A 25,310-nucleotide genomic window follows, 5' to 3' on the forward strand; every position below is an offset into this window, starting at 1 on the left:
GATGAAGTTGTCTCCATGCCGTTTTGGTCACTGGGTTTGTTGGACTATTCTTCACCATGATGCAAGGGGTACCTAAGAATATGAATTTGCTACTGGTATTCGCCATATCTAGGTATCAAACTAAGGTTATGGATTCATATTGCAGAGTACTAACCACTGCTCATCTCGTATATATGTTTTATTGTTGTGATATTTAGCGATATATGATTAGATCAACAAACGCACCCGTTGGTACCATTGTCAGGCATCACAAGAAATATCACACTCTCAGAGAGGTAATACTCATTCAATCAATTTATTGGACAGAAAACCAATACAATTGTTTTTTTTTAATTTTGAAGAATGTTCAGCACGAGTTTAGACCGTTACATGGGGTTTTTTTAACCTCGGTGAGCTGCAGCAAAGCATTCAGAATCGTCGGATGCAGCGCACCGACTGCATGTTCGGGCTCATTGCGCCGTACTCGCTGCACTTGCGGTAGTCGCCCTTCTCCAGCAGATACTGGCGCCCGCGGTAGTGCGGCTCCTCGTACCCCACCCAGGCGCCGTCGTGCACCCTCACAGAGCGCACCTCTCTCATGCTGAAGCGGTCGTGCAGGTGTGAGCAGTCATCGGTCAGCTCCATGGTTTGCCCACCGAAGTCATCATGCTGATACATGGTCATGCGGAAGTTGGAACTGTTTTGCTGAAAGAAGGGAAAAAACCGACACACAAACAGGATTTTAGATTTAATGCGTGGGGTTTTACAGCCAATGTTATGGTTCGTAATTGATTTTGTTTTTGGGGGGTTAGGCCCCGTAATGATCCTCACCGGACAACTTCAGATATCACGTGTACATTTTGCATGTGAGAATGTTTAATCAACCTGGCAGGTGAAATAAATAAAAAAATACATTGCGCGTAAAAACTGTGGTACACGTGACAACATCCTTTATTTAGATATATCCCGGTGTTGGAGGGTCTTATGACACACATTTGGGCAGATCATTGTGGCCTTATCTAAAAAGTCATTTATGTATCAGCATTGTTAAATCTCGTTATTTTAAACAATTGAAATTAAAAAATAACTCGAGGGGTCTCAGCTACTTCCAAATCAGCTTCGTGTAGTTCTTCTTGGCAGTGGTTTTTTATTTAGAAATGTATCTTGTACTTATTGGAACATTTCACCTGGAAAATCCTACGAGATGAAACGTTGCATTGCAAAGGTGTCCAGGATGTCAATTGACACGTGCATAGCAGGCATATATATGAAAATTTTAAATATATAACCTATACCGCATTTTATTAACACACAGTTGTTGAACACAGGCCCAAAACGCCAAGCAGCCAGCAACACACATTCAGTGCGACCTGATATAGAGCCAATGTGGTGCTCAAACCAAACGCATGAACATTAAAACGCCGCATAACCCTGCATGTTTGAGTATTTCAAGTTCGTTTGAATGACAATCCAAAGGTGAAAAACATAGAAACGGTCAATGAGCAGCAACACAAATAATAGTCGACACCATACGAAATATGTACAATAATACGAGTCTACAAATCGCTTCATGGTCTTGCCCCACCATATCTTGCCACTCGTTTATCTTTCTATGTCCCCTTCTCGCCCTCTACGTTCTCAATCTTTGCTGTCGCTCTCTGTTCCTCCTTCGTCTTGCGCGCAATCCACGCTTTCGCTATTTCTCTCTTCTTGCCCCCCATCCACTGGAACAAACTTACACATTAAGCGGTCACCTTCACTCACTCAGTTTCCGCTCACTCTCTCAAAACTCAATTATTGCTCCCTAGCTCACCTCACGACCCCTTAATCCCCCCCCCCCCGTCATAACCACCACCGTTACTGAACAACAGCATTACATGGCGACCACTCATTTCCCATTCATTCAATCCACCATTATTCATTGTCATCAATTCGCTTTTACCGAATTCACGAATCACAGATTTGCCCCATTGGTTCATTTCATCTATTTAATTCACCTCATCTTCCACCGTTACATTCACGTACGTGTTACCGTTATTAATTCATCGTAAAGCGCCTTAGTTTTGGCCCTTTTAAACTATTTCAAGTAGGATGAGATAAGCGTCAGGAAATGTCGGAAGTCATCACTCAGGAGGTCACACTTTTCTTTCTGCTCCTTCCCCCTCCCCACCCCCTGTGCACTGGCCGCACGTTGGGATACTCACACCACGGATGGTTCTGCAAGAGCCGATGTGGTCGTTGTGCGCCATCCAGCGCTGGTACTCGGGGTACTCCCCGGGCTCCATGATGTACATGTTGCCCTTGTGGTCCGGACGCTCGTAAATGACCCAGGCGCCACCCTCCACGCGGATCGAGTTGCAGCGGCTCAGGTTCGACGCCATGTTCATGCAGTCCTGGCTGTACTCAAAGCGGCGACCCTTGAAGTCCCGCTCCTCGAAGAAGATGATCTGTGGTGCGCAGCCGAGTGTGGGCACACACGCCGGATATCACGAGCCGTTAAAGGTTGTGAAGTTTCTGCTAAGTGAACTTACACGTAGAATCATAGGTTTATTAAATGTAATATATGTTTTATCTAGTACTGTACTGCCATTCAGAGGAAAGGAAGTTTTCAATAATTGACGAATTGGCTTTCCTCTGAGAAAATCTTCCGTTTCTTTTCCGTGACTGTGAAAAAGAAACCACCACTCTGCTATAATGTCTACAAACATGTTCAAATCCAATTACAATTTGATTTTGTTTAGCCAGGTGACACTCCTTGATGCCAGGATGCGTCTCATTTTCAAGAGTAACCTGGGTCACCGAATTACAAAAACAAGAGCATGAAAACACAAGTTCCACAATGAAGCAAATAGAATTAGAGAATGAAAAAACTCCTAAATGTTACTCTTTATTTAAATCAAAATATTGTTAGTCTGATTTAGAATTCACCAACAAAAGCCTCTCGCAGTGAATATAAAAAAAATCTTCAGAAACAGCACTCGTGTGTTTCGGTGTGATATTAGATTGTACGCACACAAATTGTATTATTAATATATTTAAAATGTTTGCTTATGTTTCACGTATTTGCTCCGTGTCAGTTGAGACTCTGGACACCCTTTACAAAGAGACGTTTAATCTCGAGGGATTTCAAGGTAAAATATAACACCCAAGATTTGAACCTATGTGGCCATATTTGCTGCACAGTGTGAACCATCAGCAATGCCACAGATACCCACAAAATATTCAGGGAGTGAGTAGTTAGAGCTACAATGGTGAACGCTGTGCGATATCTGTATGTATGTGTGACACGCTGTATATAGGCACATGCACACATTGATTGTTCTTATTAGCAAACCAAATGTATGTACTTTCAAACAACCACCTCTTCATCCCACCTCATATTGACAATACAATGGCGTGTACCATTTACGTAAAAACGATGCTCAGCTGAATTGTGGTATATTACCAACACACCGATACTTTACCACTTTACCTTTTTCATGGTGAGGCTGTGGTTGTCAGCGCAGAGGAGTGCACTTAGTCGAGGCTGCCGGGGCACTATATATAGGGCTGAGCGTTCCCCTTTGGTTGCAATCCAATTGTCAACCTCTCACAATGTATTCATTGTTACCCTGCGTTTAGCAAACCGTTGCTTATTGAGTGGTGCATCAGCAAGATAAATGTTTACTCTGTACATCTATATCGCTCGTGCAGCGAGCATCCACCGCGTGTTGAATGTTCACTCTCTGTAATTAGTCATTGTTAAGCTAAACATCAGGAATACATTCTTCAGAAATAGTTCTACATTAAATGGTATAATTTGCGTGAAATAGACAAGCCCATACACCAATTGTACTATATGCATTATCTAATTCATATGGAACATATCATATAAACCGCAAAACACGTAAAAAACAAGTTTAATTGTGAGAAATTAGTTGTGGTCAGCACCTAGGCTGATTATCTTACTCTGAATGATCTTCATCCGATTATCTTTGGCATCGAATCAGCTACTCGCTTTAGATTGAATCTGAATATGTGTGTAATATACACTGAAATATACCACATAGAGTGTTTAAAACACATATATGGGCTCGTTAATGTATTTTTTTCTTGGCAAATGCTGTGATGTGTATTTAATAAAACAGAGCAAGGCAGTTGATTGCTTATATTAATTTGATTTATCTTGATTTGAAGCTTTCGTGACGGCAGGAATCCATACTTTTTTATTTTTTCGGTAAGGTCACGTAGGCATAAAATAAAATGAATCACGACGTTTCGGGCGCAACACAAGCGTCCGTCATCAGGTGGGAAAGCCGGGATTTAGTTTATTTTATGCCTACCTCACTTTACCGAAAGAACAAAAGAGTATAATTTGATTCATGGTTATAATCAGAGACCCGTTAAATAAATACACTAGTGTCTGTACTTTTGTTAAAGGGTTAAAATGTCTTGACTTAAAGCTTTCGTGACTGCAGGAATTCATATTATTTGGGTCTTTCGGTAAAGTCACGTAGATAGGTTCAAAGTAGATAACAACTACGGCGTTTCGATCGAAACATAAGCTGTCGTCACCAGGAAAAGGGGGGTTAGCCTCTAAAGGCAAACTGTTTATAAAGGTTTTAAATGGACGTAGCCCAAGTGTCAGCAGCATGGGTGGGGCAACTAATGTTAATGTTAGGGATTAAAAACGGTGTGCCCCAGCATGTAGGGGGTGCTGGAAGGTGATGTATTGAGGTGTAATAGGTGATGGTACTCGTAGTGGGTGACGACTACGCTGGTGGTGTGTTTCCACCAATGAAATGGTTGCAAGTAATCATTGCACCTCGCTTAACAGACTCACACTGTTGACGGTGCAGGTTCCTGCCAGAGGTGATGGTACTCGTAGAGGGCCTCGACGGCACTGATGGTGGGCTTCCACCAATAAAGGGCTACTGCTAGTGGTGATGGTAGTAGTGGGCAGTGATGGTCTCGGTGGTGGGCGTCCACCAATTAAAGGGTTGCCAGGTCTAAAATGTTAACATTACAGCCAGTTATGACTTAAACTGGTTGATAACGTCCTTCCAGTGATGGCTTTGTTTGTACCCATCTTCTCGGTTGAAATTGTGTCTATGTCTGTATATATGGATGGCTTCATGATCGAATCTTTGTTGATAGCCAGTCGGTTTGCAAAGTACCTTCCATCTTAGATAAATCAATTTCGTGTGAACTCACCGCATTAAAACAATAATCAGCCATGGCCAAGGTATTAGTCCTACCGTGTTTCAGATCTGCCAAATGTTCACGAACACGGTCAGAGAGATGTTGCTTAGTTTCTCCAATGTAACTAATGCCGCAGACACAGCTTAGTTTGTAGACGCTGGGGTATTGCGTGTCAAGGATCACATCCTTCACAGATGGGCTCAGATCACGAATTTTATGTACTGTGTTAAATAGAACATGGATCTGGTGTTTGCTCATAATTTTGGAAATATTTTTGGTGACCCCTGCTATGTACGGCAAGGTGATGGTTTTGATTGGGTCCTCAGATGGTTCTATCCCAATGGTCGGGGTGATAGCTTTGTGTAGTCCATTCTTCTTGAGAGCTTGGTGTACATGTTCCAGTTCACTGGCTAGGTGATGATGGTCGGAATAACATCGAGCTATATGGTGTAGAGTTTTGATGAGGGAATTCTTCTGAGATGGATGGTGGTGGGAGTCAGGTTTTAAGTCGGCATCCATATGGGTTGATTACCTGTAGACAGAGTGGCCTATTGAGCCATCTGGTCTCGTTTCGAATAAAACATCTAAGAATGGTAGCTTGCCATAATTTTCCACCTCCATGGTGAATTTGGAGGCTAGGTGTATGGAATTTATGTGGTTGAGGAATTGGTTCAGAGCTGGTCGGCCATTTGGCCAGATGACGAACGTGTCATCTATGTTCCTCTTCCACAAGGACGGACTTAGAGTGGATACCTGGATGGCGTCTGTCCCAAAATTTTCCATTAAAACATTCGCTATTCCCAGAGAAAAAGGAGAACCCATTGGGGTACCTTTTTGTTATTTTCTTTGAACCTATCTACGTGATTTTACCGAAAGACCCAAAGAATATGGTTAAAATGTCCTTTCATGTTTTAAATCACGTTTAGGTAACAGCCAAAATCTTGTCCCGTGTCACTTATGACCGTGATGAGGAACATTCCTATGCTATTGTTGTCCTTGCAGCCTCGAGAATATAGCAGATAGGGCAATGTGATTGGGTATTCTGCGCGGATACAGCTAATTGTGGCATCGGAGGGCCAGGAGAGATGGTGATGGCGTGGCCTTTATCCAGCAGTAGATAGAAAATGGCTTATGTTGATATTTAGTTTGCTGTTGCTGCCATTATTTCATGTCAACTGTGGATTGTGCTGCAGCAAAGAGGCATGACACACAACGCTGCTCGTACAATGGACTCACGGATCACTTACCCAGCAGAGCAACACTGAGTCCAATTACTCAAACCCAGGGCGGTCGTGCATTGCTTTTTTACATTAAAACTTTACATTTTTATGTTAGCAGGTAAGCCCCACTCAGCTATATAGACCTTTTTCAAAAGCGACCTAGCTATCACAAATGATACCTCAACGAAGTGGTTTTCATGTGAAAATGTATAGCAGCCAAATACTCTAAAGGTGTGTTGATTAAAAATGTGGAGGGGAAAACCCGGAGAACCCGGAGAAATATTCACGTGACCACATGAAGAACAGGCAAACTAGAAATATACAGCTGGCATCGGGGTCGGGATCGAACCCACGAGCTCCTGTATACTAGGCGAAATTGTCAAAATCCCACCCGCACAATCACGGGCGATCTAATAAAAACGAATGCTTGTTTTTCCATTCACAAATACTGTACGTAGAAAAACAAATTAAATGACTACAGGGAAGCGTTAACGCGAAATCTCCCAGAGAACTCTTATTATTATCATTACTATGATTATTATCATCATTATTCGTTCGGCCGCTGCCGGGTACACCACGGGATTGACACTGTGGAGACCGAGAACGCACTGATACGATGTTGCGTGAGTATGTGGGTCTCTATTTGAGACTGTGGCATCTATCTGTGGGAGTCTATGGGGTCTCTGTGTGAGTCTATGGGGTCTCTATGCGAATCTGTGGGGTCTCTATATGAGTCCGTGGGTCTCTGTGTGAGACTGTGGGATCTCTGTGTAAGTCTGTGGCGTCTCTATGTGAGTCTGTAGGGTCTCTATGTGAGTTTGTGGGGTCTCTATATGAGTCTGTGTGGTCTCTGTGTGAGTTTGTGGGGTCTCTGTGTGAGTCTGTGGGGTCTCTTTCTTCGTCTGTGGGGGTCTCTACGTTCGTCTATGGGGTCTGTTTGTGAGTCCGTGGGGTCTCTGTGTGAGCCTATGGGGTCTCTGTGTAAGTCTGTGGCGTCTCTATGTGAGTCTGTAGGGTCTCTATGTGAATTTGTGGGGTCTCTATGTGAGTCTGTGTGGTCTCTGTGTGAGTTTGTGGGGTCTCTGTGTGAGTCTGTTAAGTTTCAATGTGAGTCTGTGGCGTCTCTGTGTTAGTCTATGGGGTCTCTGTGTGAGTCTGTAGGGTCTCTGTGTGAGTCTATGTGGTCTCCGTGTGAGTCTGTGGGGTCTCCATGTGAGTCTGTGGGGTCTCCATGCGAGTGTGTAGGGTCTCTGTGTGAGTCTGTGGGGTCTCTATGTGAGTTTGTAGGGTCTCTGTGTGAGCATGTTCACAAAAGCAATCAATCAATCAGATTCCAAACTCTCCACCATGGCCAAGACTATTGAGCTCCCCAAGGATGTCTAGGACAAGATTGTAGACCTACACAAGGCTAGAATGGGCGACAAGACCATCGGCAAGTAGCTTGGTAAGAAGGTGACAACAGTTGGTGCGATTATTCGCAAATGGAAGAAACACAAAACAACTGTCAATCTCCCTCGGCCTGGGGCTCCTCCGTGTGAGTCTGTGGGGTCTCTGTGTGAGTCTGTGGGGTCTCTATGTGAGTCCGTGGGGTCTTAATGTGAGTCTGTGGCGTCTCTGTGTGAGTCTGTGGGGTCTCTGTGTGAATTTGTGGGGTCACTATTCGAGTCTGTGTGGTATCTTTGTGAGTATGTGTGGTCTCTATGTCAGTCTGTGGGGTCTCTGTGTGAGTCTGTGTGTGTCTATGGGGTCTCTGTGTGAGTCTGTGGGAAAACATCCTACCTTTCTAGATTTGAAGTTTTCATGACTACAAGGATCCATACTCTTTGGTCCTTTCGGTAAAGTCACGTAGGTAAATAAAATAAAATAAATTAAATCACGACGTTTCGGACACAACACAAGCGTCCGTCATCAGGTGGGACAACCACAACAAAAAGCAGTTGCTGAAATAGGTAAAAGAGCTGCTGATAACAGGGGATTATATAGATGAGGCAAGGGGTTGGGGCCAAGGATCGGGAGGGGGGGGGGAAGGAGGGAACAAATATGACATTAGGAGTAGGGAGCGGTAAATGAAAACTGCTATGCAAGACTAACATGTACAGGAAATTTCTGAATGATGGAAATGAGCAGGGCTGGGTGTAAGAGACTGGAGATGCGGATATGAAGGCAAACTATAAAGCAGTTAAGGTTTCACCAGGTTAATAACATCCTTCCAATGATTGCTCAATTTGTATCCATCTTCTCGGTTGAAGATATGTCTATTTTTGTATATCTGGATGGCTTCGTGCAAAAACCTTTGATGGTAGCCAGAAGGTTTGCAGAGCACCTTGGTCTCGGAAAAGACAATATCATGAGAGCCCACAGCGTTGTAGAAATGATCGGCAACGGCGGAAGACTCAATTTTGCCGTGTTTCAGATCTGACTTGTGCTCGCGGACACGATCAGAGACATGACGTTTCGTTTCCCCAATGTAACAATCACCACAGATGCAGCTAAGTTTCTAGACTCCCGGGTATTGCAAGTCAGGAATGACATCCTTCACAGATGGGATTAGATCACGGATTTTGTGTACTGTACTGAATTGGACCTGGATCATGTGTTTGTTTAAGATTTTGGAAAACTTTTTGGTGACGCCAGCTATGTATGGTAACGTGATGGTTTTGATCGGTGTCTCAAGGGGTTGTTTCTCCATGGTTGGAGAGACAGATGTTTCCCCATAGACTAACACAGAGACCCCACAGACTGACATAGAGACCCCACAGACTCACATAGAGACCCCACAGACTCACACAGAGACCCATACAGATTCACTTAAAGACCCCACAGACTGACAGAGACCACACAGACTCATACAGAGACCCCATAGACTCACATAGAAACCCCGCAGACTCACACAGAGACCCTACAGACTCGCATGGAGACCCCACAGACTCACACAGAGACCTCATAGACTCACACAGAGACGCCACAGACACACATAGAGACCCACAGACTCACACAAAGCCGTATCAGTGCGTTCTGGGTTTCCACAGTGTCAATCCCGTGGTGTACCTGGCAGCGGCCATACGAATAATGATGATAATAATGATAATAATAATCAAACTAATGATAATAATAAGAGTTCTCTGGGAGATTTCGCGTTAACGCTTCCCTGTAGTTATGCAATTTGTTTTTCTATGTACAGTATTTGTGAATGGAAAAACAAGCATTCGTTTTTATTAGATCACCCGTGATAGTGCGCGTGGGGTGTTGACTACTTCGCCTAGTATACAGGAGCTCGTGGTTTCGATCCCGACCCCGATGCCAGCTGTATATTTTGAGTTTGCCTGTTCTGCATGTGGTCACATGAATATTTCTCCGATTTTTTCCCCTCCACATTTTTTTATCAACACACCTTTAGAGTATTTGGCTGCTATACATTTTCACATGGAAAACCACTTAGTTGAGCTATCATTTGTGATAGCCAGGTTGCTTCTGAAAAAGAGTTATATAGCTCAGGGTGGCTTACCTGCTAACATAGAAATAAAAATACAAAGTTTTAATGTAAAAAAACAATGCACGACCGCCCTGGATTTTAGTAATTGGACTCAGTGTTGCTCTGCTGGGTAAGTGATTCGTGCTTCCATTGTATGAGCAGCGTTGTGTGTCATGACTCATTGCTGCAGCACAATCCACATTTGACATGAAATGATGGCATCAGCAGCAAAATAAACATAAACACAAGCCATTTTCTACCTACTGCTGGATAAAGGCCTCCACACGCCATCACCATCTCTCCTGGCCCTGCGATGCCTCAGTTCGCTGTATTCGCGCAGACTACCTGATCACATTGCCCTATCTGCTGCATTCTCGAGGCTGCAAGGACAACAATAGCATAGGAATGTTCCTCATCACGGTCATAAGTGACACGGGACAAGATTTTGGCTGTTACCTAAACGTGATTTAAAATATCAAAAGATATTTTAACCATATTCTTTGGGTCTTTTAGTAAAGTCACATAGATAGGTTCAATTATAATAACAAAACGGTACCCCATTGGGTTCTCCCTTTGCTCCGGTTGTAGCGAATGTTTTCATGGAAAACTTTGAGAGATATGCCATCTATGCATCCACTCTACGTCCGTCCGTGTAGAAGTGGTACGTAGGTGACACGTTCGTTATCTTGCCACATGGCTGACCAGCTATGAACCAATTCCTCAACCACATCAATTCCATACACCCAGCCATCAAATTCACCATGGAGGGGGAAAAGGATGGCAAGCTACCATTCTTAGATGTTTAAACGAAAAAATAACAGATGGCTCAATGGGCCACTCTGTCTACAGGAAATCAACCCATACGGATGCCTACCTAAAACCTGACTCACACCACCATCCATCCCAGAAGAATTCCCTCATCAAAGCTCTACACCATAGTGCTCGATTTAATTCCGACCATCATCATCTAGCCAGTGAACTGGAACATGTACACCAAGCTCTCAAGAAGAATGGACTACACAATCCATAAAACTATCACCCCAACCGTTGGGATAAAACCATCTGAGAACCCAATCAAAACCATCACCTTGTCATACATAGCAGGGGTCACCGAAAATATTTCCAATATCATGAGCAAACACCAGATCCAGGTTCTATTTAACACAGTACATAAAATTAATGATCTGTGAAGGATGTCATCCTTGACATGCAATACCCCGGCGTCTACAAACTAAGCAGTGTCTGCGGCAGTAGTTACATTGGGGAATCTAAGCGACATGTCTCTGGTATTAAAGTATTAGTGAACATAAGGCAGATCTGTAACACGGTAGGACTAGTACCTTGGCCGTGGCTGATCATTGTTTTAATGCGGTGGGCTCACCCGAAATTGATTTATCCAAGATGGAAGGTAATTTGCAAACCCACTGGCTATCAACAAAGATTCGTTCATGAAGCCATCCATATATACAGACATAGACACAATTTCAACCGAGAAAATGGGTACAAACTTATCAATCACTGGAAGGACGTTATCAACCAATTTAAGTCAAAACTGGCTGTAATGTTTCCATCTTAGACCTGGCAGCCCTTTATAATTGGTGGAAGCTCACCACCAGTGCTGTCCTGGCCCTCTACGAGTACCATCACCTCTAGCAACAACTTCCACCATAAACAGTGTGAGTATGTAAAGCGAGGTGCAATGATTACTTGGCAACACTTTAATTGGTGGAAACACACCATCAGAATAGTCGTTAACCCTCTACATCACCATTTAGCACCCCCTACATGCTGGGGCACACCGTTTTTAATCCCTTACATTAACATTAGCTGCCCTACCCATGCTGCTGACACTTTGGCTACGCCCATTTAAAACCTTCAAAAACAGTTTGCCTTTAGAGGCTAACCTCCCTTTTCCTGATGACGACCGTTTGTGTTGCGGTCGAAACGTCGTAGTTTATGTTATTTACTTTGAACCTATCTACGTGACTTTACCGAAAGAATATGCATTTCTGCAGTCACGAAAGCTTTAAGATATTTTAAGCCTTTAGCAAAAGTACAGACAGTGTATTTATTTATTGGGTCTCTTACTATAACCATAAATCAAATGAATATAAGATATACATCAAAGCATTTTCCAAGAAAAAAAACATTAACGAGCCAATAGATATGTTTTAAACACTCTATGTGGTACATTTCAGTGTACATTACACACATATACAGATTCAGTCTAAAGCGAGTAGCCGATTCGATGCCAAGATAATCGGAAGAAGATCATTCAGAGTAAGATAATCAGCCTAGGTGCTGGCCACAACTAATTTCTCACAATGAAACTTGTTTTTTACGTGTTTGCGGTTTATATGATATGTTCCATATGAATTTGATAATGGATATATTGCATATTCTTAGGTTTTTTCGGTAAAGTCACGTAGGTAAAACATTAAAATTAATGAAAGTAAAATAAAACAAAATAAAAATAAAAATCACGACGTTTCGGAGGCAACACAAGTCTCCGTCATCAGGTGGGACCGTCACAGCCGAATTAGCTGCATCAAGTGAAGCAATGATTCAAGATGTAATCCCTTATAAGCAAGTTGAAGGGAGGTGGAGAGGGGGGGTTTGGAGAGCTTATCAGACTGTGGTAGCCAATGAATGGAAACGTATTGGGAGGGAGGAGGAGCGGTGATCAAAGACTGCACGTAGTGCTCAACACAATGAATGGACACGTGTCGGGAGGGAGGAGGAGCGGTGATCAAAGACTGCACGTAGTGTTCAACACAATGAATGGAGACGTGTCGGGACGGAGGGTGAGCGGTGATCAAAGACTGCACAAAGTGCTCAACACAATGAATGGAGACGTGTCGGGACGGAGGGTGAGCGGTGATCAAAGACATCACGTAGTGCTCAACACAATGAATGGAAACGTGTCGGGACGGAGGGTGAGCGGTGATCAAAGACTGCACGTAGTGCTAAACACAATGAATGGAGACGTGTCGGGACGGAGGGTGAGCGGTGATCAAAGAACAATGAAGAGATTACTGTTAAACACTGGGGATGTTAACACTCGGTGAAGTAAATTAAAATAGTGCCTGTCAGATAAGATGGTCCAAAAAGTGTAATTAAGTCTTTTTTGCGTGGTTAATAACATCTTTCCAGTGATTACTAAGTTTGTACCCATCATCACGGTTGAAATTGTGTCTGTGTTTGTATATTTGTATGGCTTCGTGTACAAACCTTTGATGGTAGCCAGTAGGTTTGCAGAGAACCTTGGTATCGGAAAAGACAATTTCATGAGAGCCCACCAGAGTTGTAGCAATGATCGGCAACGGCCGAAGAATCAGTTCTGCCGTGTTTCAGATCTGACTTGTGCTCGCGGACACGATCAGAAACATGACGTTTCGTTTCTCCAATGTAGCAATCACCACAAATGCAACTCAATTTGTAGACTCCAGGATACTGTAAGTCAGGAACGACATCCTTCACAGATGGAATCAGATCACGGATTTTATGCACTGTACTGAATCGGACTTGGATCTTATGTTTGTTTAGAATTTTGGAGATCTTTTTGGTCACGCCTGCTATGTATGGTAACGTGATAGTTTTGGTCGGAGTTTCATGTGGTTGTTTCTGTGTGGTGGGAGAGACAGCTTGGCGGATAGTACGGTCAGAGTATCCGTTCATCCTGAGGGCCCGATGTACATGTCTTAATTCATCAGTCAGGTGGTGTTGGTCAGAAATGCCATGGGCTCTGTGGTATAGCGTTTTGATGAGAGAATTATTTTGAGATGGGTGGTGGTGGGAATCCGGTTTCAAGTAGGAATCTGTGTGGGTGGCTTTCCTGTAGACAGAATGTCCCAAGGATCCGTCAAGCCTCCTCTTAAACAGAATATCCAAGAATGGTAGTTTACCGTCTTTCTCCACTTCCATGGTGAATCTGATAGATGGGTGTCTAGAATTGATGTGGTCCAAGAAGTGGTTCAATGCTGGGAGGCCATGTGGCCAGATGACGAAAGTGTCATCCACATATCTCTTCCACAGGGAAGGACGCAGGGTGGATGTCTGGATGGCGTCTGATTCAAACTTTTCCATGAACATGTTGGCTATAACTGGTGACAAGGGGGAGCCCATAGGGGTACCCTCATTCTGTTTGTAGAAGGTGCCATTCCAGGTAAAATAGGTGTTGGTGACACCAACATATATTGCAATTGGTGTATGGGCTTGTCTATTTCACGCAAATTATACCATTTAATGTAGAACTATTTCTCCAAGAATTTACTCCAGATGTTTAGCGTCGCAATGACTAATTACAGAGAGTGAACATTCAACATGCTGTGGATGCTCGCTGCACGAGCGATTTCGACGTACAGAGTAAGCATTTATCTTGCTGATGCACCACTCAATAAGCAACGGTTTGCTAAACGCAGCGTAACAATGAATACATTGTGAGAGGTTGACAATTGGATTGCCACCAAAGGGTAACGCTCAGCCCTATATATAGTGCCCCAGCAGCCTCAACTAAGTGCACTCCTCTGCGCTGACAACCATAGTCTTACCATGAAAAAGGTAAAGTGGTAAAATATCGGTGTGTTGGTAATACACCACAATTCAGCTGAGCATCGTTTTCACGTAAACGGTACACGCCATTGTATTGTCAATATTGGGTGGGATGAAGAGGTGGTTGTTTGAAAGTACATACATTTGGTTTGCTAACAACAACAAGCAATATGTGTGCCTGTGCCTATTTACAGCGTATCACACACATACACACATATATTGTAAAGCATACACCATTGTAGCTCTAACTACTCACTCACTGAGTACCCACTCACTATGTAGTGGGGATCTGTGGCGTTTCTGATGGTTCACACTGTGCAGCAAGTATAGCCACATAGGTTCAAATCCTGGGTGTTATATTTTACCGTGAAATCCCTCGAGATGGAACTTATTTTTGTAAAGGGTGTCCAGGGTCTCAACTTACACGGAGAAAATACATGACACAAAAGCAGACATTTCAAATCTATTACTAATACAATTTGTGTGCGTACAATCTAAAACCACACCCAAACACACGAGTGAATTCTAAATCAGACTAACAATATTTTAATTTAAATAAAGAGTAACATTTTGGGTTTTTTAAATTCCCTAATTTTATTTGCTCAATTGTTGAACTTGTTTTTTCATGCTCTTGTTTTTGTAATTCGGTGGCCCAGGTTACTCTTGAAAATGAGACTCATCCTGGCATCAAGGGTTTTTACCTGGCTAAACAAACTCAAATTGTAATTGTATTTGAACATGTTTGTAGACATTATAACAGAGTGGTAGTTTCTTTTTCACAGTCGCGGAAGAGAAACAGACGATTTTCTCAGAGAAAAGCAAATTCGTCGAAATATTGAGAACTTCCTTTCCTCTGAATGGCAGTACAGTACTATATAAAACATAATGTAGTACATTTAATAAACCTTTGCTTCTACGTGTAAGTTCAGCAACTTCACAACCTTTAACGGCTCGTGAAATCCGGCGTGTGTGCCCCACACTCGGCTGCGCACCGCAGATCATCTTCTTCGAGGAGCGGGACTTCAAGGGCCGTCGCTATGAGTACAGCCAGGACTGCATGAACCTGGCGTCGAACCTGAGCCGCTGCAACTCGATCCGCGTGGAGGGCGGTGCCTGGGTCATCTACGAGCGTCCAGACCACAAGGGCAACATGTACATCATGGAGCCCGGGGAGTACCCAGAGTACCAGCGCTGGATGGCGCACAACGACCACATCGGCTCTTGCAGAACCATCCGTGGTGTGAGTATCCCATCCTACGGCCAATGCACAGGGGTTGGGGAGGGGGAAGGAGTAGAAAGAAAAGTGTGACCTCCGGAGTGATGACTTCCGACATTTCCTGACGCTTATCTAATCCTACTGGAATTTTTAAAAGCCCCTAAACTAAGGCGCTTTACGATTAATTAACAACGGTACAACGTACGTGAATGTCACGGTGGTAGGTGAGGTAAATTAAATAGATGAGATGAACCAATGGGGCAAATCTGTGATTCGTGGTGGTTATGAGTCTCGTGAGGTGAGCTAGGGAACAATAATTGAGTTTTTAGAGAGTGAGCGGAAACTGAGTGAGCGAAGGTGACCGCTTAATATGGACGTTTGTTCCAGTGGATGGGGGGCAAGAAGAGAGAAATAGCGAATGCATGGATTGCGTGCAAGAAGGAGGAACAGAGAGCGACAGCAAAGATTGAGAACGGAGAGAGCAAGAAGGGGACGTAGAAAGATAAATTGGCTCTATCTCAGGTCGCAATGAATATGTGTTGCTGGCTGCTTGGCTTTTTCCTCCTGTGTTCAGCAACTGTGTTTAAATAAAATACGGTGTAGGTTATATATTTAAAATTTTCATATATGTGCCTGCTTTGTATGTTTTTATTGACACCCTGGACACCTTTGCAATGAGACGTTTAATCTCAAAGGATTATCAAAGTGAAATGTTCCAATAAGAACAAAATACATTTCTAAATAAAAATCACTGCCAAGAATAACGACACCAAGCTGATTTGGAAGTAGCTGAAAGACCTCGAGTTATTTTTTAAAATAAAATTGTTGAAAAAAATAAGATTTAACAATACTGATACGTAAATTACTTTTTAGATAAGGCCACATAATTATCTGTCCAAATTTGTGTCATAAGACCATCCACCACCGGGATATATCCAAACAAATGATATTGTCATGTGTACCACAGTTTTCACGCGCAATGTATTATTGTTTTATCTCACCTGCCAGGTTAATTAAGCATTCTCACATGCAAAGTGTGCACGTCTAATCTGAAGTTGTCTGGCTACCATCCGCTGATGCCATTACCGGGCCTAACCCCCCCAAACAAAATCCATTTCGAAACATAATATTGGCTGCTAAAAACATAATATTGGCATTAAATCTAAAATCATGTCTGTGTGTGGGTTCTTTCCCTTCTTTCAGCAAAACAGTTCCAACTTCCGCATGACCATGTATCAGCATGATGACTTCGGTGGGCAAACCATGGAGCTAACCGAAGACTGCTCACACCTGCACGACCGTTTCAACATGAGAGAGGTGCGCTCTGTGAGGGTGCACGACGGCGCATGGGTGGGGTACGAGGAGCCGCACTACCGCGGGCGCCAGTACCTGCTGGAGAAGGGCGACTACCGCAAGTGCAGCGAGTACGGCGCAATGAGCCCCACCATGCAGTCGGTACGCTACATCCGACGATTCTGAATGCTTTGCTGCAGCTCACCGCGATAAAAAAAAAAACATGTAATGGTCTAAACTCATGCTGAACATTCTTCAAATTTAGAAAACAATTGTATTGGTTTGCTGTACAATAAATTGATTGGATGAGCATTACCTCTCTGAGAGTGTGAGATTTCTTGTGATGCCTGACAATGGTACCAACGGGTGTTTGTTGATCTAATCATATATCGCTGAATATCACAACAATAAAACATATACAGTATACTCACAGGCCCTTCGGATTACACCCGTTGGGTTGCACTCCCTCGTCGAGGCCGCTCTTCTTCTGCTTCTTTTCTACAGTTACATGCTAATTTCTCACATTCACATCATGCTAATCTCTCACATTAACATAGCCACTTCCGTACCCTCGTCTAGGAGGCCGCTCTTCTAGCTTATTTTTACATGCTATTGTGGGGGCCGTTGGCCCCCGGGGTCTCTCCCTCACGTATCCCCTATTCCGGTTGCGTTGCCGCACCGCCCTATTCCCCACTAAGGTTCAGCCGGCATTCGAACGCGACGCCCCTACTATTACAGCTTCGCGCAGCGCTCCCACGCTGCGAGCATACGTGCGCACGGCATCATCACCCAAACGCCATACTCCCCCTCTTTACACCGCTACGTACAGCTCTCGCACGCTGCGAGCGTGTGCCCGTCTACAGCCTGGTGCGGCACTCGCCTCCACGTCGAATAACCGCGTGACCAATGCGCACCCGTATCCGACACGTAACGAACGTACGCGCACTCACGCACACAGCTCCCCGAGCGCTCACTCACCACTGAGCACTCACGTTGTGATCGCGCACCTGTATCGTACATGTAGTGAACATACGCGCACTCACGCACACAGCTCTCCGAGCGCTCACTCACCACTGAGCACTCACGTTGTGATCGCGCACCTGTATCATACACGTAGTGAACACACGCGCACCCACACGCGCAACTCCGCGCAGCACTTACTCACGTGGCGAACCACTGTGTACACAGTACCACACACGTTCACACCTCTCAACGAGATCACAGGCCGCGATCAGCTATTAATGATTTATTGTCTGCTACCTGCGAATGGATGTTAAATCAGTGAGTCGACGAGGCTGGCCTATCCTACTTCCCCTGGACCTATTCCCTATTTATCGGCTTACGATACCCTGTCACCTTGCTACTCACGGTTCGAAGTATTCGGCGTCCTGTGGCTTTTCCTCTATGCCGTCGGGACACGTCACGCGGACGTCCGGAGGGCAGAGCTGGGAGCCGACTTGCACGCGTGGCTCTTGAAGAGAAGTGAGATCTCTCTACCTTGCGACCATCCCTTTTATCCTCTCTCCCGTACTTCCCGAATGCTCTCCGCTCATGAGCGGCGCATATGCTAATCAATGTGCTGCGTGCGCGGCGTAAATTCTAATTAATCCCTTTCTCACGCATGCCTTTGTTATTGCAGATTATGCGGCGCGTCCATTACAAAGGCTCGCCATGGGAATTTGTGCACGGGCTCCCCGCGTGCGTCCGCCCTCCCGATTATTCATACTTTCCGCTTAGTGCTTTACCTTCCCTAACAATGGTGCCTGCGCGCTCAAGCGCAACCATCCTAACCATCCGCGACTACGCAAGAGCCGCCGCATTCCTGCTAATTATGCCGTCCCGTCCCTCCCCTGCTTGCCTCGTCGACACGTGGGGGGTGTGTGTGGGGGATGCGCCTCAACCGCGGTGGCCGAATGCCCCTCGCCGCAACCATACCATCTTAAGGTCGGTCGCAGCGCCGCGGTGCAACGTAGCGTCGGGGGAGGTCGTCCAATTCCCTGGTCGCCGGAAACCGTGAAAGTCAATCCAAGATAAGGGCTTCTCGGATAAAAACCGGTCGCTCAGGTGATCTCCCCTTCCAGCTCTATGGGTGGGGGAAAGTGCGTGCGGGTGTGTTCATGTGAGGTGAGGTGAGGGGGACGTGGGGTCGGCTCCGTCGCTTGGTGGTGGCGAGGTCGCAGATGGGGCGCCTGCTGAACGGCTTCGTGACGGTGGCATCACACTATTTTCTCACATTAACATCACAAGATCCGTCCACTTCTTTATAACCCTTGAGCTACACCCATTTCAAACCTTTTAAAACAGTCCGCCTCAGCAGCAGACCATGCTTTCCCACCTGATGATGGACGCTTGTGTTGCGCCCGAAACGTCGTGATTTATTTTATTTTATACCTCCGTGACTTTACCGAAAGAAGCAAAGAGTATGGATCCATGCAGTCGCGAAAGCTTCAAATCAAGATATATACGAGATTAGCAGTGGTTAGTGCACTGCAATGTGAATCCATAACCTGAGTTCGATACCCAGATATGGCGAATACCAGTAGCAAATTCATATTCTTAGGCACCCCTTGCATCCCGCATTGAACAGCATGGTGAGGAATAGTCCAACAAACCCAGTGACCAACACGGCATGGAGACAACTTCATCCAACAGTGGGTAGACTCTCATCCTAATTGACAGTAAAATCCAACAGTTATTAAACAATTCACAGCTTTATATGTGCCTGAACACATATACACAGGTAATCAAAATATCACAGCTTGCTCCATGCTCGATCCATGCTCGAACACATAGACATAGGTATTCAATATATCTCAACTTGATCCATGCTAGATCACATAGACACCGGTAATCAAAATATCATAGCTTGCTCTATGCTGGAACACAGACACAGGTAATCAAACATCACAGCTCAATCCATGCTCAAACACATAGACACATGTATTCAAAATGTCATAACTCGATCGGTGCTATCCGTGTTCCATCAGAGCTCGATCGGTGCTCGACGGGAGCGCGATCCGTGCTTGTTCGGAGCTCGATGGGAGCTCATTTCGTGCTCAATCCGTGCTCTATCGGAGCTCCATCCGTGCTTGATCTGTGCTCGATCCTTGCTCACACAGAGTTCTTGACAAACATAACAAGTACAAACTTCGTAATATCATATCAATAAGCAGAAATATTAACATCAGAAAATGACAAATATGAATGCATCAAAACTATTTTAAAGGCTGCTTTCACATTCTATCAAACTTTACGTGTAAACTCAGTAAAAAACATACATTTCAGAAGCTGGCACCACTTCGATCTTCCCATATCTTATATATAAACGTCTAGCTTTATCTGCGACTAACGCTGCACTTCCTGTCGTTTTGAAGCAGGAGGCGCGCAGGTTTGAACGACGGAGGCGCACGGAAAAACGTTCGATTACGTTGGAATCTATATGCACAACGAGGCGATTCTATGTTGATTCCCAGAATCGATTCCCGGATTCGACTTGGTCCCCACCGACACGACTTTGGCATTTCTTTTGCGACGACTAAAATTTCCCATTCTCTCCGCATACCCTATCACAATCAACAAGTCACAGGAACAGACGTTCTATTACGTTGGCAAGCACACACCTTTATCTGTCTAAGCGGAACATGATGAACGCATGAGAGAAAGAACGAGGTAATTCGGTGTTGATTCACAGAATCGATTGTCAGAATCGACTTGGCCCCCACCGACACGACTTTGCCATTTGTTTTGCCACCACGACAATTTCCCATTCTCCCCGCTAGGCCTCGGCAAGGTAAGGTAATTTACCCTTTTTACCGGGTAAAAGGGTAAAGGTAAAGGGTAAAGGTGCCGACATGCCAAGGGGTAAGGTAAAGGGTAGGGTAAAGGTAGCTCGGAAGAATTATCCGGTAGGGTAAAGAAAGCGCGATGTATTACCCGGTAAATACGGTACCTTGTTGGTTGTGATAGCGTATGCGGGGAGTCCCCGCATACGCTATCACAATCAACAAGTCGCAGGGACAGACATTCGATTATGCTGGTAAATGCACTACTTTCTTTGTATGATGCATATGATGAACGCTTGCGAGAGAGAAAGAAGAGCGAGGCAAAGGAGAGGCGGCCCACTCTTCTCTCTCTTTGCCTTCATAATGTTCCTTATGCCTTCATAATGTTCCTTATGGACGAGGACGAAGATCCCTTCGCAAAAAAGTGTCGAAAGGCTAACGAACGAAAGCACAGATGGTTGGCCAAGCAAAGTCAGGAGTCGCTCGAGAGAATTCATCCAGCGCATTGTCTATCTCAATAATGTTACATCAATCGACAAACTGCTGAGCAATCCCAGTCGCGGCATGAACCAGATGCCACAGCCCATCCACTTCGAATCGCGGCTGAGACTCATGAACAATCGCAGTCGCGGCATGCAGCGGTCGTTCAGAGTCAGCGCTTAGTTACAGAGTGTCAGAGACAAGCGTTCCGCAATGAAGCCATACATTCGACGACACTCGAGTAGAGGCGCACAATTGCAGTCCAATGAACATCGTCTGCCAGTTCTGCGGCTCGAGGAACTTTATCTCAGAACGCCCTGTTGATCGGAAATTCACTTCGTGCTGCCGTAAGGGCAAATGAAAGTTGCAAAAGCAAAAGGAAATCAACGGAGTTGAGCTAGAATATCCTGAGTTTCTCCACGCATTGCTGACTAACCCAACTCATCCGAATCAAGCTCACTTCCGCGATCACATACGATCCTACAACAGTGCGGTCTCCTTCACGTCGATGTGAGCGAAGATTGTCGATTTGCCAGGACGAGTCCATATGTCTTCAAGGTCCACGGCCAGAAAATCATCGCACATCTCACCTGCAGCAGCTTGACAATCAAGACGTAGCTGTACGTGCTTGACAGCACGCAAGCAACGGAGATACATCAACAGCACACGGCAAATGCTCAGTGTCGTCAACCTATCCTGGAAAAATGTATCACTTTTTCCAACGGCACAACAGATTCGCCAACAGCTACCAGTTGATGCGCGAAGTCGAAGCACGAGAAGTTGACCGTGCTCTCTTCAAGCGGGAGAAGAAATTCCGTTGGTCAGCATGGTGCTGAGATTTGATTGTCAGTCGGATCAACGACGAGACAACGCACCAACATCAAACGAAGTCGCGATGGTCTTCATCAACGAGGATGGCGAGCTGCCGTTCAAGCATGACATTCGCATCTATCCGAGGAATCCACAGAATCCCAATCAGTACTTCATCAACCTCAATATGGATCCCATGCTGTATCCGTACTGCAAGATGCTTTTGTGAGGGGGCGCCATAGGGGCCCCCGAACAACTAGTTAATGAATATGATAATTGTTTTTTTCCCCTTTTATCTGGCAACAAAACTGACACATTTTTTACAAGGAGTCATGTTTGCATTGACCACAATACCTGCAGTCGGAATGCAAACAAAAAACACAACTATGATAATGTATGCACTGTCTTTGAAATTGATTGGCCCACACCCGAGACAGCTTTCCTTAGAGCCTAGTCTCACATGGTGTTGGACCAGATGACGCCATAGGCGCACAACTCAAAGACAATGCACCATCAGAGTATGAGAGCTTGGGGTAACCATTTACACCATTGGAACCTCCTTTTCCAGTAGCAAAATATGATAATTGTTTTTTTACCCTTTTATCTGGCAGCAAAACTGACACCTTGGGGTATCTATTAATTCCGTTTTTCAATAATTGGTTATTTTTTCTGAACAGCTTCCCTCTCCAGTATGTTCACCCTTAGTCGCAATTTCGAAATTAGATTGATGATTTTATCATAGTTAACGTTTCCATACCTGTACACGGTGAACCATGCACCGTTGTAGATGCCGAGGTCAACCACAACAGAATAAATGTGATGGGTTAATGTTTTATATATTTACGCTGTTTAACATGTCCACAAAGCAGATATCTAAATCGCGTTGCTCTCCTAATTTCACACAGCGTACAATTAACATTTCTGAATATGCAGCTTGATGTGTGATGGTCATATGGAAGTAGTGAACGTTATTATGATACTATTTGACCTTCTGCACCAGGGTGACGAAATATGAAACAACAGAGCACTGTATTCTCTTCACTCCCTTTGTTACAAACGATATTTTGGCTTAACAACCAGGCGTTGGGGCTCCGCTCCACCAAGCACCTGGAGATGATGAATCATTTTTCTAATAAAATACTTTTCTATATACTGTTTTGTTGTGTTTAAAAAATGTAAAATATAACGTGAATTGCCAAATGAAGATAACATTTTAAGTTGTTCATATTAGAAACCGCTGCAACATCACAGTCTGATATGTGCCTCGGCGAGGTCTAGGGGCTGCTCTGAAGGTGTCCGAGTGAGAGATGTCCCTACATTCAGTGCAACGAGCTTCACATTTTATCTACCCCGTCTGAGACCCATTCAGGTGCGGTGAAAAAGTCGCCCATAGCTGTGATAACGATGTCAAAACGCTAGGTTGCACTGCGCAAATATAGCAGGTCACGGCCTACACGTAGGTGAGTGTACGATGGTATGTGGCTGTTATTGTACAGTAGGCGGTGTCTTGGTTGCTTTGGTTAATTAATCCTTATGACAGTACCCCGGGATAGCAAATAATCCAAAATGGCCGAGGCAATTAAATATTTTATTTCTGGACACTATTTTTTCCAGGGGCGTACTTAACTCCACGACTGGGGTACCAACCAATTCAAATCAGTGCTACTCCGCGATGTCAAAACGCAACGAGGACGATTGCGCTGAAACCCTGAACGCTCGTATGCACCATAGTGCATCGGGTACAACTCGTCGAGATGAGCCGATTGCCGCATCGCCGACCCTCAACAGACGAAAAATGACTGCATCATGGACATGCGAGAGCCGGGGTACTATGGTACCCCGGGGTACCGCCAAGGTTCAATTTGCATAGTCGTGTCCGCTGATCTTTTTTTTTCTTTACGCTTTTGGCAGTGTCAAAGGGGTTGTGTAGTGTGGACTTGACGGTCATGATGACAGCATTTGAGTGGATTGTTGTTTCGTTTCGTATTGTTCATAAATGCCTACCGTTGGTAGATAAGGCAGTTATATCACTTTCACGGGAAGGCCAATAACATGACGATGTTTTTTCTTAATTAGATCACCATATTTTCAAAGGTCACTCACAACAGCCCCACCTAGAGGAAATGTCAGGAGCCGCCACTGTTCACAACTGTGCCTTATGAAATGTTTAAATGTGACCTTTTCAGTAGACATAACGTTTTACAAAAATTATCCTGAAGCTGCACACGACGTGGGGAGGTTATGAGAAAAGGGTAAAAAACGAGTTGGGTGAATGTGGAAATGCACTGTGGTGTTGTGTTCTCCTATTGATCGCCTGAATATCTATGGCTGAAATATTAATTATTGATCAATAGTTAAACAAACCAGTAATTGGCCATGACGACAAAAACGCTTTCTGCACATTTAGCCATCAGCATCAATAAGCTTCCAAAGCACCTGCTTTCGAATCGCTAGCAAGATGAGCGGACGTAAATTAAATGTGGTAATATTAATCAAGCCCACGCGTGATATGCCACGTGTTAACTGGGCCTAACTCTTGCTCGCCTCATCTTTAAGCATGCCTCACAACATTAATACATTTTAAACACATCACGTTTCGATTCCACTTAATCACACCTCTCCCTTTGACGTTACACGTCTCTGTAGCGTGACAATAAATGATGACAGAAAATAAATTATCTCTTGCATACATTTTTTTAAATATCATTACATGTAAATATTCATACATTTTTATATGCAAATCCTGACCGTTTTATCTTCGATTATTATAAATATACGAGTTGTTCGGGGGCGCCATAGGCGCCCCCTCACAAAAGCATATTGCAGTACGGATACAGAATCGCGTACGTCATGGGATCCATGTTGGGACTCAAAATATTGAGGTTGATGGACTGCTGATTGGGATTCTGTGGATTCCTCGGGTAGATGCGAATGTCACGCTCGAACGGCGGCTCGCCATCCTCGTTGACAAGACCATCGCGACTTCGTTTGATGTTGGTGCGTTGTCTCGTCGTTGATCCGAATGATAATCAAATCTCAGCACCATACTGACCAACGGAATTTCTTCTCCCGCTTGAAGAGAGCACGGTCAACTTCTCGTGCTTTGACTTCGCGCATCAACTGGTAGCTGTTGGCGAATCTGTTGTGCCAGCGAAAAAAGCGATCAATTTCGTCCAGGATAGGTTGACGACACTGAGCATTCGCCTTGTGCTGTTGATATATCTCCGTTGCTTGAGTGCTGTCAAGCACGTACAGCTGCGCCTACTGCGGTACTTGATTGTCAAGCAGCTGCAGGTGAGATGTGCGGTGATATGTCTGGCCGTGGA

The 25,310-nt window shown here is 44.6% G+C and overlaps 2 protein-coding genes across 2 annotated transcripts; one reads left to right on the forward strand and one right to left on the reverse strand.

Annotated features, from left to right (window-relative positions):
- Positions 1-281: 281 nt before the first annotated feature.
- On the reverse strand, positions 282-18,384 carry LOC144720194 (gamma-crystallin S-like). The gene is made up of 3 exons (XM_078596691.1): positions 18,281-18,384; positions 2,184-2,426; positions 282-684 (listed from the first exon to the last, which is right to left on the reverse strand). Exons 2-3 carry the CDS (start codon positions 2,364-2,366, stop codon positions 409-411), a joined length of 459 nt encoding a protein of 152 aa, XP_078452817.1. The 5' UTR covers positions 2,367-2,426; positions 18,281-18,384; the 3' UTR covers positions 282-408.
- On the forward strand, positions 14,404-17,098 carry LOC144720193 (gamma-crystallin S-like). The gene is made up of 3 exons (XM_078596690.1): positions 14,404-14,412; positions 15,401-15,643; positions 16,823-17,098. Exons 1-3 carry the CDS (start codon positions 14,404-14,406, stop codon positions 17,096-17,098), a joined length of 528 nt encoding a protein of 175 aa, XP_078452816.1.
- Positions 18,385-25,310: the final 6,926 nt, after the last annotated feature.

This window comes from Lampetra planeri, chromosome 8, assembly GCF_965212315.1.
Source record: "Lampetra planeri chromosome 8, kcLamPlan1.2.h2, whole genome shotgun sequence".
Taxonomy (NCBI): Eukaryota; Metazoa; Chordata; class Hyperoartia; order Petromyzontiformes; family Petromyzontidae; genus Lampetra; species Lampetra planeri.

What these genes read in the sequence shown, in the direction of transcription:
- LOC144720193 (XM_078596690.1), top strand. An exon ending in CTTGCAGAACCATCCGTGGT is followed by an intron (nt 15,644 to 16,822) that starts GTGAGTATCCCA and finishes CCCTTCTTTCAG; the next exon opens with CAAAACAGTTCCAACTTCCG.
- LOC144720194 (XM_078596691.1), bottom strand. Translation starts at nt 2,366, where the DNA reads ATGAACATGGCGTCGAACCTGAGCCGCTGCAACTCGATCCGCGTGGAG. An exon ending in CTTGCAGAACCATCCGTGGT is followed by an intron (nt 685 to 2,183) that starts GTGAGTATCCCA and finishes CCCTTCTTTCAG; the next exon opens with CAAAACAGTTCCAACTTCCG.